Source organism: Aspergillus ibericus, assembly GCF_003184845.1.
Source record: "Aspergillus ibericus CBS 121593 unplaced genomic scaffold BO80scaffold_44, whole genome shotgun sequence".
NCBI lineage: Eukaryota > Fungi > Ascomycota > Eurotiomycetes > Eurotiales > Aspergillaceae > Aspergillus > Aspergillus ibericus.
Window position 1 is genome coordinate 63053 of NW_020292142.1, and position 12271 is coordinate 75323.

The 12271-nt window shown below is 56.1% G+C and overlaps 5 protein-coding genes across 5 annotated transcripts; 3 read left to right on the forward strand and 2 right to left on the reverse strand.

Annotated features, from left to right (window-relative positions):
• The first annotated feature begins 52 nt into the window (after nucleotides 1-52).
• On the forward strand, nucleotides 53-1514 carry BO80DRAFT_428145 (Mpv17/PMP22 family protein). Its single transcript, XM_025720183.1, has 2 exons — nucleotides 53-882; nucleotides 941-1514. Exons 1-2 carry the CDS (start codon nucleotides 398-400, stop codon nucleotides 1341-1343), a joined length of 888 nt encoding a protein of 295 aa, XP_025571802.1. The 5' UTR covers nucleotides 53-397; the 3' UTR covers nucleotides 1344-1514.
• Nucleotides 1515-1708: 194 nt separating this feature from the next.
• On the forward strand, nucleotides 1709-3663 carry BO80DRAFT_414457 (exonuclease V; the record flags this gene model as incomplete). The annotated part of the gene is given in 2 exon segments (XM_025718099.1): nucleotides 1709-2112; nucleotides 2127-3663. 2 exon segments carry the CDS (start codon nucleotides 1709-1711, stop codon nucleotides 3661-3663), a joined length of 1941 nt encoding a protein of 646 aa, XP_025571803.1.
• Nucleotides 3664-3913: 250 nt separating this feature from the next.
• BO80DRAFT_458099 (uncharacterized protein) lies at nucleotides 3914-7661 on the reverse strand (the record flags this gene model as incomplete). Its single annotated transcript, XM_025722262.1, has 8 exons — nucleotides 3914-4679; nucleotides 4733-4856; nucleotides 4913-4965; nucleotides 5018-5149; nucleotides 5744-5958; nucleotides 6009-6803; nucleotides 6853-7525; nucleotides 7585-7661. 8 exons carry the CDS (start codon nucleotides 7659-7661, stop codon nucleotides 3914-3916), a joined length of 2835 nt encoding a protein of 944 aa, XP_025571804.1.
• A 206-nt stretch (nucleotides 7662-7867) lies between these two features.
• Nucleotides 7868-10187, forward strand: BO80DRAFT_428148 (RNA-binding snoRNP assembly protein NAF1). Its single transcript, XM_025720184.1, has one exon. It carries the CDS (start codon nucleotides 7923-7925, stop codon nucleotides 9966-9968), a length of 2046 nt encoding a protein of 681 aa, XP_025571805.1. The 5' UTR covers nucleotides 7868-7922; the 3' UTR covers nucleotides 9969-10187.
• Nucleotides 10148-12161, reverse strand: BO80DRAFT_428149 (U4/U6-U5 snRNP complex subunit PRP3). Its single transcript, XM_025720185.1, has one exon. The coding sequence runs from the start codon at nucleotides 11943-11945 to the stop codon at nucleotides 10269-10271; it is 1677 nt and encodes a 558-aa protein (XP_025571806.1). The 5' UTR covers nucleotides 11946-12161; the 3' UTR covers nucleotides 10148-10268.
• Between the last annotated feature and the right edge of the window lie 110 nt (nucleotides 12162-12271).

Genomic DNA, 12271 nt, shown 5'->3' on the forward strand with positions numbered 1-12271 from the left:
GCGCGCTTATGCGATGCCGATGCTGATAAACTTCGGAACTTTTTTTTACCAGGAGGGATTTATCGTCGTCTGCTTAACTTCTGTCCTGTGTTCCTGGAATAGTGGTTGATACGTTCTATCGTGCGTGCTTTCGCTGGCTTCGCAACGTGGCTACTGCTGCGTAGTTAGTTGGTTTGATGTGTGTCTGGGAGCGAGATTGATTCATCGTCACTTGAATTGCGCCCGTTGATTCCGCCGATTCCCCCGTCGTCAGCTGGTCGGATTAGTTCATAATCAACTAACCGGTCCAACTTTTCTTTTTTACGTTCTTTTTCGTTCTCTTCTTTACATTAAGGGTTATATCGAGGAGAGATAGATATTCCTCCCTACGAGATCCATACCTACCCAAACCGCAACCATGAACGCCACGCACACCCTCGTCCGCCGAATACCGCTACGGTCATCCCCGCGAACCATCCATCCCCGACGCCATCTCACATCCTCGACACCCAAATGCGAACCCGTTCCTGAGAAACACACCCCGAACCCGAACCCAAACCCGAATCCGCAGCCGGCTGCCACGGTGCCGGGCCCGGTCGCCGCCCCGGCATCGCGCACACTCCTCCAGAGAATCCAGGCTGGTCCGGTGGGAAGAGTGGCGGGGGCGTATTCGCGGGTGCAGGATCGACGACCGTATACCACGCAAGTGGTCAGCACGATTATTGTGTATCTGTGTGGTGATTTGGGGGCGCAGATGTTGTTTCCGCCGGATACTCAGACGTCGGGCTCGGAGGGAGAGGGCGAGGGTGAGAAGCAGACGATAGCAGGAGGGGGGTATGATCCGTGGAGAACGCTGCGACATTTGACGGTGGGTGTGGGGGGTGCGATTCCGACGTATAAATGGTATGTTCTTGCTGCGAGGGGTGGATGGATGGATGGGTGGCTGACTTATGGGATTCAGGTTCATGTTTTTGCACCACCATTTTAATTATTCTTCCAAGCTCCTCTCCGTCTTGACCAAGGTCTGTGTGCAGCAGGCGGTGTTCACACCCGTTTTCGGTACCTATTTCTTCGGACTGCAGTCGTTGATGACGGGCAAGTCGCTCGAGGAGACCTTTGAGCGGTTGAAGGTCGCGTTGCCGACGAGTATCACGAATAGTGTGAAGCTGTGGCCGGCTGTTACGGCCTTCAGCTTCATGTATGTGGCGCCGCAGTTCCGGAGTATCTTTTCGGGCGTCATTGCTGTGGGTTGGCAGACGTATCTGAGTTGGTTGAATCAGAAGGCGGCGCGCGAGGTGGAAGCGGAGAAGAGGGCGTTGGTGGAGGTGGAGGTGGGCGCGGGCGCGGTGGCTATGAATGCATAGAGGGATTCCTCGGACGTTCTTTTGATCCTTTCTTGTTTCCTTTGTTGGTGTGATATCCCGAGACATGTGGTGGACTGGTTTGTATAGACTTGCTGAGGTATAGATTAGCATTGGTTAGAACACGCAGAACATAGACTTGACTAGCATCGTTAGCAGATACCCAAGATGGTGAGACGTTGTGAATGACAAGCCATCTTATTATATCAATGTGAAAACAAACAAAGAGCCGACTGGAATTGCATGGGCTGATGATGACGTGGGGATCCGAGCGCCGACCCGAACTTTGGCCGTCGCGCGACTGCGCTTCGTTTCTTCCTGCATTGAACCAACGCGCTCGGCATGATTCCCTCGCTCGCATTGCAGGCATGTCCTGCCATTCTTCAGCAACTCCTGTGATCCCTGGCGGGTTCAACGATAGCGACAGCAGCACTGACTACGGGTCTGACTTCTCCCCGGAAGAAGAGGCGCTGCTGAACGACTTGCTCGCCAAGGTCGCCCCAGATCCTGACGCCACCACCATTGCAGCAACAGCAACAGTAACACCAGCACTTTCGCAACAACCTTCACCTGCTGTCACGCCCGTCGCTCGAGACATCGAAGACCAGTATGCGGCTCCCTCGAGTAGCCGGGTGCCTCGGGTACTGGGGCGAGAGAAGCCTGCATGGCAGGTTCGGTCATCTCAGCAGGGTGGCGCGAGACCAGCGCCGATTCCAGGCTACATTCGTACCGCGTCTGGTAGTTTTCCTCCTTTTCATCTTTGTGGTTTTCTGTCAGATAGGACAGATTCAGGCTGACACTGAACTCGAAGCGTTTAGTGGAGCATCCGGATTCGACTGAAGGGCGTGAGAAAGAACGCGAACGACAGGCCGCTCGTCATGAAGAACGGATAAAAGATGTGAATGCTGAGTTGGATACTCGGTCGCCGGTGGAACGATTTCGGCGCCCTCCGCATAAGGCTTTCTCGGTCACGGATCTGATTTCGCCGGCGTGGTGCGAGCTGCAGTACTGGTATACGCTGACGAAGTTCGGGAGGAAGCGGAGGACTCCCGCGATGAAGCTGGGCAGTACGATTCACAAGACGCTCGAGGATGAGATCTACATGACTGTTCCGGTGGAGATTACGACCAAAGAGGACGCGCTGGCGCTGCGCATTTGGAATATCATCCAGGGATTGCGCACGCTGAGGGAGTATGGCATCACGCGTGAGCTGGAGGTCTGGGGCTTGGTGGATGGGGAGCTGGTCACCGGTGTTATCGATCAGCTCTCTTACGAGTGTCCAGACCCCAAGCTGGAGGCGACGGCGGCTACGTACTATGCCGATATTGAGGCATCCAGGGCCATCTTGCCCGAGTACCAGATGTCGCTGACGGATTACCTGCTCGCGTCGGGAGGTGGAAAGCTCCTGTCTGACGTGTACGAGCAGGAGGACAATGCGCCGAAAGCGGACGACTCGGTCAGCAGCAGCCAGGAGTCCAACGTGCCTCGTATCCCTCGGATCTATCTCACAGACGTCAAAACGCGAGGCAAAGGCTCTGCCCCAACGGTCAAGAGCACCTCGTTCCGACCCACGCTGCTTCAACTCCAACTCTACTACCACATGCTCAACCGCCTGGCCACCAGCGACGACGTAACCATCGACCTTCTTGCCTCGCGGTACAACCTGGACGCCAACCGCCCGTTCACCGACGCCTTCATCAGCGAAGTCGGCGGCCTCAACGACCAATACTTTGACGCCCTGGCCTCGCAAGAATTCGACCCCGACTACATCCCCACCCCACAAGACGCCATCGAGCACCGACAGCCCCCGCACTCCTCCCAGTCCTCATCTACATCACAATCTCAGTCCGCTACCAGCCAGGACTCGACCAGCATCCTCCTCACTCACAACACCCTCACCTCTCTCTGGAGCCTAATGAAAGAACAATTCCGTCTCACCTTTTTTCCCTCCCCCGACTCCCTCTCCGTGGCGCCCTCCATCCCGTCCGAATTCCAGCCCCGCATGCTAGAACCATACCCGACGATCCTCTCCCCTCTCCTCACAGCCCGATACATTTCCTCTGCTCCCACCGCCGACCTTCACCCCAAGGTCCTGGGCAGTCGGTCCTTCCTCTTCGACCCCACCTCCATGACTTCGTACATCACCGACCAGATGCACTGGTGGCGTGGGGAGCGCGATCCGCGGGGAGTCGAGGTGATGGAGGCGTGGAAGTGCCGCATCTGCGAGTTCAAGGATGAGTGCTCGTGGCGACAGGAGCGGGAGTGGACGTATGCAAGACGCAGCATGGGGAGAAAGGCGGAGGAGTATGATGTTAATGTTTGATTGTTTCTAGATGTGAATGTATATACATGTTGGTGGTGGGGGGGGGGGGTAGTTGATTGGGTGTTGGCGTTATGGAAGGATAGATAGGGATGTGTGGTGTTTGGTATTATGTCTGGATAAAACTACACTATAACTATATACTCAGCAAAAGACAATTGCTGCATCGCACTCGGATAAAGTCATCGACATAATCCATAAACCATATACCCCTATAGAATAGACAATAGACCCCACCCATCTATACACGCTCCTAAAACGGATACTTCCTCACCTCCTCCTCCCCCCGGACATCCAACCCCCTCGCAACCTGCTCCTCATGCTTCCGATCCAGGTACTCCAACAAGACCTCCTCATACATCTCCCTCCCCTTATACCGACTAACATCCTCCCCCCAACTCCGCACCGCACTCGCCAACCTTCCCGGCACATAATCCTCCTCTACAATCTTGACCACGGGTTCAAAATACGTCCTAATCGTAAACACCACCCCGCCACTCCTGGGCAACCGCCTCAACGACTGCCTCTCCGACCTGAAATAATGATTCTCAATCGCCTTATTCCTCTCCGCCGTACTCCACGACACATCCTCCGAATCTTCCGAACCAATACTATGCGACCAGGCGAGATTATCATCCACCTGGATGAAGTAATTGTTTCGGAGGACTGGGTCTTCGGGTTTCAAGCGCCGGAAGAAATTCATCATCCCTTTTTCGAGCTTTTCGGTGTATTGGGGGACGGAGCCGGAGGTGTGGATTTCCGAGAGTCGCATTTGGTATTTGTCTTCGAGACGCCAGAAGCCAGCGAGGAGGACGGCGCCCGCGACGAGGTAGTACTCGCCGTCGGGTTTCTCGAGCATGATTGCGATGTCGTCTTGGATGAGACGCGCGCAGATCGTCATGGGGTCTTCGGGGAGGGGGCGTTGCGTGATGTTGAAGGTTTCGGTGGTGAGGAGGTTGGTTATGCCGGTGGGGGTTTTGCGGAACATGCTGGGGTAGCGTTCGGGGAGGTAGGAGGTCCTGATGGGGGGTGGGTTAGTGGTTGTGGTGGTGGTGATGGGGGGAGTGTGTACAGTTCTTCGAGGAGCTCGATGGCGGCGTCCATGGCTTCGGGAGCTGTTCTGCAGCATTTGTCGCCTCGTTCTTGGATGCGACGGGCCTTGTCGGCGTGGTAGCGGAGGTAGTGGTTGTCGAGTTCTGTGGGAGAGCTGTCAGTGGTATGGTTTGGAGTCGAGAGGGTGAAGAGGACTCACCGATCCATTCGTCCCATTTCATGCTGCGGAGTCCCATCGTGACGAAGTACTTGCTGTTGGGGGTGAGTTGCTGGTTGTTGCTGCGGTTGGGCTGAGGTCACTTACGGCCCGTATCTAAACGGTCGATAGGGAATGGGCTTGGTTGTGTGCACGTCCCAGTTGGGATATGGCGATGCTGGAGGTCGCTTGAAGTCTGAGGGAATCCATTCTACGGTGATATGGATGGTTAGTTGGGTCCTAGAACACAGCTGGGATGTGCTCACCTCCTGGTTTCCTGGTCGACTTCTTCTCGAGATCTGGGGTGGATTGTCGGGAGGCTCCTGGTTTGGATGCCGTCCACCATTGGAAGACCCGGGTGATGATCCAGACGCCGAGACTGGTTATCGTCCCGATCAGGGCGAGGTTATAGACGTGGGACTGGCCGCCATGGAAGGGTTCAAGAAGCATGATGCTGGGATGGGATTCTAGGTGGCAGAAAAGAAGGCCGTACCACCATGGTGGAGGCGGGACCAGACTTGGAGATATATACGGAATAGACTATGGACGACCTCGACCAGCGATGCAGATCGATGCGCAAGGTGCAGCATGTTGCCCAAAGAGTTAATCGAATGCGAGAGTGATAAACGATAAGCTGCTTATCATCCGGGGATATCTTTGCCTCATCCGGCAAGGCCTCCACACCGCCAGGGAAGATAGCTGGAGGGCTGCAGCCACGCATCCGTCATACAAACCAGGGCAACCGGGGGAGAAGTCCTATTTACAGCACTCCGTCGCGTCCACCACGCCGTTACCCCATCCTTAGCCGCTCAGCGTCTCCGGAGGAGACAGTACTGGCCCCATTTCCGTCGGAGCGCCTCTGGAACCACCGGCAAATCCGGTGTCCAGACCAGCCGCCCCAGAAGACCCGTCTGTGACGCGTCCAAGAAGCTATGACAGGCCAGCTTCTCCCACTGCGCTTCGTCATGGATGTACGCCGGCTCCAAGTCGGTTGCCTCCCGGCTCGGGAATTCCGAGTCCACCAGGAAGGAACATTGCGAGATGTCGACCTATTCAGCAGATAAGCATGTGGAAGAGATAGGAGAGAAATAGAACTTACGTATTTGCCAGGATCTTCCTCATTGCGATCGTTCATGCCCGTGGGGATCTGCGACGTCCCCTCGAAGAGAGCCGAGAACCCTGTGGCATCGGGAAACTCGCCCGGAAGCAGTCCCTGGAATTCGCTGCGGACAAACTTGGCCCGCATGTCGTTGGGGAGGAAAAACGAGGAGGGGAACCGATACCACTCCTTGCCAAAACAGACCAAATCGCCTGGCTGGGCGACCCCCGGCTGCTCCAATGGCTGGAACACCTTCAGCGGAGCATTGTATGCGGTGATCATACCGACAGTACGCAGTAGGCCAGCATTGAGGGCCACAAGAATCACCGACATCACCCCCGCGAGTTTGATCTTCGGGGGCACGCGTCCGACCAGCTCCTTCGGGTTGTTGGAGCCAATGAACGACAGGACCATATGAAAGGCAATGGCCGCATTGAGGGCAAGGAATGGATAGGCTGGGTACATGAACCGTTCCTCCTTATGGGGCTGAGCGGTGAAAATGGCAAACCACATATAGAACGGGGTGATGAGCGTCACGGTTCTCAGCAAGGTCTGCATGCTGGTTGCCCGGGGCCGGAAAAGAGCCTGGAGGGCCAACAGAGGCGCGGCAGCCATGGCGAAAGCAAACCAGATGTTGAAATTGAGCACCAGATTCCGGATATAGAATGTCCATGGCTCAGTCCCAAAGATTTCGGGACCCCTGCCCTCCCCGCCAAAGATGTTGTATGCAACAATGTTCCACGGGACGACAACAAGTCTGCGCAAGAAGGCGTAGTCGACAGCTACCTCCGTAGCCTAAATAAGTCAGCATAAAACGAAACCTCGAGGCGCCATAGAAGCATACCAGGATCACGAGGCACCTCATAGCTCCATCTAGGACGCTAAGGAACACTCCTCGGATGTTCGACGAAAAAAAGCCAATGAGCACCTCCTCCAGCAGAAGAGGAAGCACCAGAGCGCCAGCGAACGGCCAGCCGACAATCGCGCCGAGCCCGAACCACATAATTCCTTGCGCCGTCTTCTGCCCCCCTCGCCAGTCCAAGAACGCCGTCAGACCCAACATAGACATGTACATGGTGAAGCTGGACGGAAGGAAGGCTGTAGAGGCGTGGAACATGCCGGGACTGAACGCGACGATCATGAGGAAGAGGAGACCAATCCGGGGGCTCAGGGTGCGACAGATGGCGGAGTACAGTCGGGTTTCGCACGCAGCACACACCATCGCGAGGAAGAGTCGGATCGCGTAGAACTCCGAAGTCTTGCTGCTAAAAGCGAGCGATCCGATCTTACCAACCACCGCATGCGTAGACACATACAGCCAGCTTCGAATGGAATAGACCGGGGAGTACTCCCAGGTTTGGAGTCCATATCCATGGCCGAGATAATGGGTCGGTTCCCAGAAATTGAAGACTTCATCGCAATCCTGAATGGGGGCATAGAGCGCCGCAATGCCATTGGCAATGATGCAGAGATAGAGCGTTATGTTCAGTGGTAGGTAGAAGGGTGATGGCGGCGGCCTTTCGTAGCATGACCATGAGCAACTGTAGATGGAAGATGCCAGCTGGAGGATTCATACCGTTGCTTCGTGCGCGGAGTAGACGCCGACCCCTGCGGTCCTGTAGGGGCCTCCCCATTCCTCCGGGCGGGTGCCATTTCGGTCATTGGGATTGATTCACCAACGGAATCCGATTTCTCTTCACTTTGCTGAAGGCGTGATATGCGCGTCGGAAAAAGAGTCGGGGACGGCGGCCGACGAGACGGAAGGAAGCGAGCAGCGCGGCTTATCGATAAGGCGGCGCCACGGCAACCCGCCGCTTTCAAAAAAAAGTTCCCGGCGCAGTTTCAGTCCTCGTCCAGTCCATCCTCTCGCTTGTCCTGGGAGACTGTTTTGCGCGAGTCCTTGGAGCTTTCAAGATGAGTGATAATCAACCCCTTGCTCAACCCTCGGGCTCCTCGGATGTCCCCATTGAAGGCCCTCCGGTCAAAAGACCCTGCACCATCGACACGCCACCCATCGCCTTGACGCCAGCCGACGATGGAAGTGACTTTTACAATACGCCTTTGGCTGCAGGGACGCCAGCAGAAACCGGCGCTGCCAAGGACCAGGCCGATCTGTCTCAAACTCAGGCCAACGAGTCGGACGCCGCCTCAAATGCCCACCCACTGATTCCAGGATTGAACCTGGTCAATGACAGTCTCAAAGATCTGCAGCCAGAGGAGGTCGAATCACAGAGCACCACAACCTTGGCCGGTGAGCACGAGGGTACTGCTCCTGCCAACCAGCATGCAACTGCACCAGCAGAGCCTGAGAAGGTGGAGCAGACCAAGGAAGAGCCTGCTGTGGGAGGCACAGACGCGATGGAGGTGGACGCCAGCGAGAAACAGGAGACCCAACAGTCAGGAAATGCAACCGGGATCGAAAGTGCAAGCGCCCCTGGGGAGGCATCTGCCACGAATGGCGCGGAAGATGCCCAGGACGAAGAGGACGATGAGCACCCCGAGTGGGAAATTGATTCCTCTCCCTACGAATCCTCCTCCGATGACTCTTCCACCGATTCCTCCGACGACAGCGACGATGACGACGAAGATTACCCCATTCTGAGCCCCGAAGAACAAGCGCGGATCTTGATGCAGGCGGAACTCGGCTCCGACGACGAAGGAGACGGAAAGGGTAAATCAGGTGGTCACCTCCGAACGGCGAACGAAGTCGATGAAGAAGCGCCCCCGATCCCCGAAATCACCATCACGCCCGAGATGAAGGTTGTGCTTCTGGGTCATGTGGAGGCAATTGTCGAGAACACCCTCCTGATCGCTGCCAACACGACCGGCGAGTACCAGGTGCTTGAAGCCGGCTCGCTCCTTTGCCTGGAGAACCGGACCGTCGCCGGCGTGGTTTGCGAGACGCTTGGAAGGGTTGAGAACCCGCTATATGCCGTTCGGTATCCGACTGCTGCCACCATCACCGAGCGTGGCCTGTCCAAGGGCACCAACGTGTTCTACGTCGTCGAACACTCTACCTTCGTCTTCACTCAACCTCTCAAGGGCATGAAGGGAAGCGATGCATCGAACTTCCACGACGAGGAAATCGCCGAAGACGAGGTTGAATTCTCCGACGACGAAGCCGAAGCAGAGTACAAGCGCAAGCTGAAGCAAAAACGCCAGGAGAAGAAGGACGCCCGGAACGAGAACGGTCCCGCCAGAGGCAGAAGAGGTCCCCCGGGCCCCTCCAAGCTCAACCAAAGCGAGCTGAACTACGACGACAACCCAGCTGACGATGGATATACACCGCTGGCCCGCCCCAAGAACCTGCACGAGATGATGCGCCAACAGGAAGCCCCCGTTGAAGCCGATGGCCACTCCGGCCCGAGCAGAAACAACTCCGGCTTCCGTGGCGGTAGAGGTCGTGGTCGAGGATCTGACCGCGGCCGGGGTGGCCGTGGCCGCGGAGGAGGCACCGGAGCAAGGGACTCTCACGAACCGGCTTCGCATCAAGACCGTCAACCATACTACCAACATCAGCACCAGCAGCACCAAGCACAGACCCCTCAACCTCAGCAACACCACCCCTACCCCCAGCAAGCGTATCCCACGGCCCAGCAAGGCGGTTACGCTCTCCCTCAACAATTCCCCTTCGCACCCTTCCAGCCCCAACAACCTCAGCCCTACGGCCAAGGTGCAGTGCCAGCACCGTTCAATTTCCAAATGCCCTTCCAGCAGGCCTACCAACAACCCAACCCATACCAGCAGCTTCCTGCTAATGTGCATATCAACCCTCTGTTCCTGGCTGCTCTTCAGCAACAGCAACAACAACAGCAGCAGCAGCAGCAACAGCAGCAACAGCCCCAGCAAGCGCCGGGACAACAACCGCAACAGCCTACCATGAACTTTGACCAGGTGAAGGCGCAGTTGGACCTTTTGCGGCAACTAAGCAACAATAACCAGGGGCCGCCTCGTTCGTGATGATATGATATGATTCGCTGGAATTGGTCGCTATTGTTCAGTCGCTGTTATTATATACTTTCCTTTTCTTTCTAGTCATGGGTTCGGTTGCATATTAGGAGCTGGGCATCGCTTTCGGATGGGTAATAAAAAGTTACGCTACTGCTTCCTCTAGATCTTCACAATCTGGCACATGTACAGTGTTATAGCCTCACTACCGGAATTATTGTGGGAGGTGTCTTAAGGTGTATGATACATGGAGTAATTGGGTGTGAAAGCGTGATAATGTTAGGTGTCTTGGTATACTTGCAAGTGGACAGCTCACGACTCGCTTTGTTTTGCGCTCTTGGCCAAAACCCAGAAGTTTTCCAACTTTGCGCGGGCCAAAACATCCTTGGCTTGAGAATCGGTTTCGCAAATTCGTGCGCCGAGCCACTTCCGGAATGCTCGCCCCTTGACTTGACCTTCCCAGACGAGGTCGCATATGTTGGAGCTGAGATCCTTCAGATCGCCGGTTTGCTCATCTTCGGCAGCTAGCCATGAAGCCTGGGCCTCCCGGTTGCCCTCACGCACAGCGCCAGGGCCGGCATTCTCGGTCCAATCAATCCGGTTCATCATGAGCTTCCTGTAGTTGTTGATAGAATGCGAGCCTCCTTCTACAATCACCAGGTTGAACCGAGGATGCATGACGCACACCCCTGTGAGCGCGTTCTGCTCGGCGTTCTTACTGATTTTGAAGCGGTTCCGTCCGTTGGCGAGGCTATCGATCCGATAAACTGTCATAAAAATACCCTTTTCAGCATCATTCTCCTGCTGTCGGGCAAGCTTGTCCCGGCGTTCCTCCTTCGTAAGTTTGCGCTCCGCATTGGCAGCCTCGTGCTTCTCACGACGGTCTGCAATTTCTCGGTTCACACGTGCTTCCACGGCCGTGGGATCTTTGACGGCCTGTTCACCCAGAACCCGCATCAGGTTAGACTTCTTGACCTTTGGCGGAGGAGCTGGCTCAAGACCCAGTCGGATCTTCGCCTGTTGCTCCTTCAGATCTGCCATTCGGCGCTGGCGACGGATCTTCGCCTGTTCCTTCGGTGTAAGGTACATGGGCTTCTGTGCTGGCATAAGCTTTTCCTGCGGAGGATCAAGGAGAACCGGATGTTGGACGTAAAGTGTGATGATCGAATCGGGAGTGTCGATTTTGAGATTCTGGTCATTTTCGATGGCCGAATAGTCTTCGCCGTCGACCAGACCTTCGTCCCACCATTCAATCGCCGGGGGAGCCGGCACGAGGAAACCTTTCTCCACGTCCAAGTCTTCGTCGATACCCGCCTGTCGTGCTCTCTCCGCAATCCGCTTTTTCATAGCCTCCAACTGGGCTTGCCGACGGAGAGCAGCCGCCTGCTGTATGTATTTGCCCTTCTGGTTAAAGATGAGCTGTCGTGTCTGTCGTGGCTTCGCAACCGTTGCTTTCGGGCCAAGATTCGGGTCGAAGTATGGATTGCTCTTGATCTCTTCCAGAGATGGACCAGATAGATCAAGACCGGCTCGATCTGGCCTTCCCGCTGTAGCTGGAGATTCAGTCCGTCGGCTTTTCGATTGTGAAGTCTGTCGTCCTTTCCCACCCCGGTATTCAAGTGTGTCGGCAAGCAAGGCGGGGTGAAGACCGACATCCAGACCACCCCGAGCTCGCGACGAACCATCATCGTCATCTTCAAACGGAGGAGGTGGAGGTGCTGGCGTGGGCACAATTCGTTGCTGAGATGCTGCGGCGTTGGCGCGCCCGGTAGCAGCTGCGACCCTCGCTTTCATCTGTTCCAATCTTGACATGGCCGGACTAGCTGCAGGAGGCGTCGGGCTTGCACTCGAGGCAGCTGGTGTGGGTGATGGCGTTATGCCTTTGGCTGCTTGCAGTCTAGCACGCACAGCTTCTGCCTTTGCTCTTGCTTCGGCCACCATCTTCTCAATGTCCACTTTGCCCGCGGCGGGCGCCCCTTGGGCGGGCATTGGAGATCCATGATTGGAACGCGGTCTTTTCTGTGAGTTCTTGTCTTCGTCCTCGGGGTGAGGCCGCTTCAGCATGTTGCCTGATACGTCCGCCATGATCTGAGAGACAAAGAATGCTCCACTCACCCACAAAGATCAGCAGAGCAGCTGAGGTTGGTGATGATAGAAGGACGGGGAGAAAGCCAGCGAACGGGCGCAAAGACGTCAACAATGCAGAGGGAAGGAAGTTGCTGCAAGTGCGACCGGCGCGGGAATCACGGGGATTGACCCAGAGCCAGCGTGGGTCCCCCCGGCGGTGTCGCACGGCAGAAAAAAAGTTGGGTGAA